At 33.5% G+C, this 3232-nt stretch overlaps 1 protein-coding gene across 1 annotated transcript in view; it reads right to left on the reverse strand.

The window, feature by feature from the left end:
• Positions 1–1647: 1647 nt before the first annotated feature.
• The window catches only part of LOC9301928 (protein DYAD), a 3843-nt gene continuing 2258 nt past the window's right edge, over positions 1648–3232 (reverse strand). The window contains 5 exon segments of the mRNA XM_021016312.1: positions 1648–2453; positions 2553–2636; positions 2722–2830; positions 2908–3188; positions 3191–3232. The exon segment at positions 3191–3232 is cut by the window's right edge and continues 101 nt beyond it. Coding sequence (XP_020871971.1) covers positions 2010–2453; positions 2553–2636; positions 2722–2830; positions 2908–3188; positions 3191–3232 — 960 coding nt within the window. The 3' untranslated portion in view covers positions 1648–2009.

The following is a 3232-nucleotide window of genomic DNA, read 5'->3' on the forward strand; positions in this document are numbered from 1 at the left end:
GTATTTATATAGAACTTGGACATCTCCCAAGTCTATTAGGATTTGGTTAAACACAAACTCTATCTAGATACTTTATCATTATCTAAAACATATTTGTGAATATCCTTACTTATCTCTAGAAGCTTCTTCTTCTAAGAGATAACTTCTTCTTTAAGTCTTGAATTATCCAACAGTACAACATAAAAGTAAATAAACCATACGAAAAACTAAGAATACTATTTTTGGTGTAGTAATTGTTAAAACGGTACACTTTGTATCACAACAATTGCGGAATTACTAATCAAAACCTAAAAGATTATCGATGCTAAGGCTTCAATTCGAAACTACGCGCTTAGTTAAAAAAAAAAACATTTTGTACTTTAGTAATTTTCTGAATGTTTTAAGTACTGGTCTGATTTGCTTTCAATCATCCGTTTTCAATTTAATGTTAGAAAATAAAGAAAACAGAGTGCGAATTGAAAGTTTGCTCAAAAAGGATTTAAATTCAGATTCTAGAATTTTTTTTATTATTTTTTTTAAACATATGTATATTTGTGAACTATTTTATTTCCACCTAAATCAAGGTGGGATATTTTTAATTTTCCATTTCATAATATCAAATATAAGTGAAATTCAGTTGACGGTTATTTACAATTTATGGATAAAAAACACAAAATCTTATAATATAAGGTGGTCGAGACATGATGATGCTGTGCTGGCCATTTTTTTGTAAAACCCTTTCGTCAAATTTCTTTACGCACAAGTGATTGACTATCAAAGTGAGACTCTTTCCACATAAATATGATTTAATTATTTGTATTTATAATTGATTTTGGTACATATGTTATGTTTGAAATTTACAAGTTGAAACAAATAAATCAGAAGTGGCTACTAAAATTTGTAGATACGCCACAATATTTAGAATTGTCAATTTGGCAAACAACATATTGCTTTCTTTTAAATTTATTTCTCACTGATTTTATAATTAACTATTCCATATTTTAGATATATAATTAAAATTAAAGAAAAACTTGTGTGTGATTTCTAGATCTTTTGACATGGATTCAAGTAACATTGGTGTGTCGTCTTTCGCAGCAGAACTAGTCTAAAGAACGTAACAGGTTTGGTTTTATGAGAGCGAAACTTAAATCTGCACCACCAAATATTTAGGAAATTTTGAGATGAGATTTTTTATTTTTATTTTATGGTTTTAATTCGACGTTCAAATTAGAACATATGTACCACAAGATCGGTCGAACAACAAAACGCGGGAAGAGAGATGGAAGGGAAAAAAAAAGTATTCCTATTGTTTTCTTTAAATTTTGAAAGTATAACATTCGTATTATTAGTAGATGACCATAAAAATTCATAAATTATTCGTATTATTAGTAGAATGACCATAAGAATTCATACATTGTGAAAAGTCACAAATTATCCCAAAGAGAAAGATTTTAAAAGTGACACTGGTTACGTGATAGTTATTATCGTTTGTTGTTGCTAATTAACCCAAATCAGTTTGTTGTTGCATTAGCTCTTTCTTGTTTTTTTTTTAATCTTTTTTTGTCAAGAAATAGTTATTAGGTTAAGCTTTTTTTTTATATATTCTACAAACCATTCTCATTATTCGATTTTGCATAAAAATGGATTTAAAATCAAAAGCTCTAGGAATTGAATAATAAGTATACATAACTATATCATTATAGAAATTGTTCAGTAATACAGAATATGATGATCCTTGTCTTTCAAAATAATATATTCCTATGATAAGCCTCTCTATTCAAATCATCTCTCTCTATATATACTTAATAATCAGAGACATAAAATCCCTAAATTAAAGAGGAAGAATTTCAAAATTTGCCAAATTATTCCCATAAATATAGTTCCTTATATAATAATAAAGTGATATTTCCCTTTTAAATACCTCCTCGCTTGTAGTTATTGAATCTTTCATGGAAGAGAGACCTTACCAATTCACATCAGCTTACTTGTATGGGAAGTAAGATCTGATGCATCAGTTTGCGATGGCAGCTTCAAACGTTGAATAGATTTGTGGGAGCTTCTTCGGGTATGATGGTGAAGGGAAATGTCAAGCCGAGAGGACGCTTAGCTGCAAGTGGCTTGACTGGACAAGGAGATGGGTAGGCTGGTCGGTGACTTAGCGAAGAAGCATTAGTATCAGTAGCAGCAGCAAGAGCAGACAATTTGGGCCATGCGAAAATCCCCACAGGCCTGCAGATTCTGAAACCAGTGTTGCTTATAAGTGAAAGTGGTGATCGTTCTTGTTGATCATGCTTCTTGCCTTTTTCTCTGTTTTGAGGTGACTCTGTGATTTGGTTACCCTTGTTCACCACCTTCACTTCTCCTTCTAGTGTCTGTATTGGTGGTGAATCCTCTAGTAGCAAAGGTGTCTCTGTTGAGTCTGGCTTTCTAGGATAGTTCTCGTCCACAGTTTTCTTTAGGTATCCCATGCCTTCCTGCATTTTAAGATTTTACATTTTAAGTAAGGGTTTAGCTAAAACTAGTAAGAAAAGTGTTTGTGTCTAATTAGAAACTCAATCTGAGGATATACATACCTCCATGTCACGCAAGGTTTCTCCAATTATCACTAGCTGGTCCTCAATTTTGTATTTCTTCTTTAGCAGATCAGCGTAGATTTCCTGAGATGAAGCAGCAGAGATGTTGACAAAGTAGGATAAAACAGTATCACAAGAGAGAGTCTCAGTTATTGTTTCGAGCTCTTACCTTTGCTGGAGTCATCAGATTATCATTCTGACTAGTAACACAAGAATTAGGTGTAGTCACGATAACAAGCTCCTCCTCTTCCTTCTTTGATGCGAGTTTCTCCAATCCTCTTCTCAAGACCAAGACAGACATGAGTTACAATTTCTATAAGACAACAAAAGAAAGATGATCAATAACTTTTTTTACCTTTTCAGGCTAGCTAATTCTTCTCTGATGTCACGGATTTCTCCGGCGCAGACAGGATCTTGAGTAGGGTTGTCACCAATCTTCCAACCAGGTGGAGGAGTCCAGTAAGGATCTTCAACTCCTGCTTCTTTCCTTATGTGAATCAAATCAGAACTCTCCAACCAATACTCCATTGCCCCATCTGCATTGTGCTTTCTCCTAAACCTATCTTGACCTCCAGGAGCCACCTTACTAGCCATGTGCTTAAGCAGATGATCTAATAGACCCGTGTCACCAATCAGCGTTCCCTTGCTTCTGACCTCAACTCTGACCTGAGTATGGAGTT

This window comes from Arabidopsis lyrata, assembly GCF_000004255.2.
Source record: "Arabidopsis lyrata subsp. lyrata unplaced genomic scaffold ARALYscaffold_8, whole genome shotgun sequence".
Lineage (NCBI taxonomy): Eukaryota > Viridiplantae > Streptophyta > Magnoliopsida > Brassicales > Brassicaceae > Arabidopsis > Arabidopsis lyrata.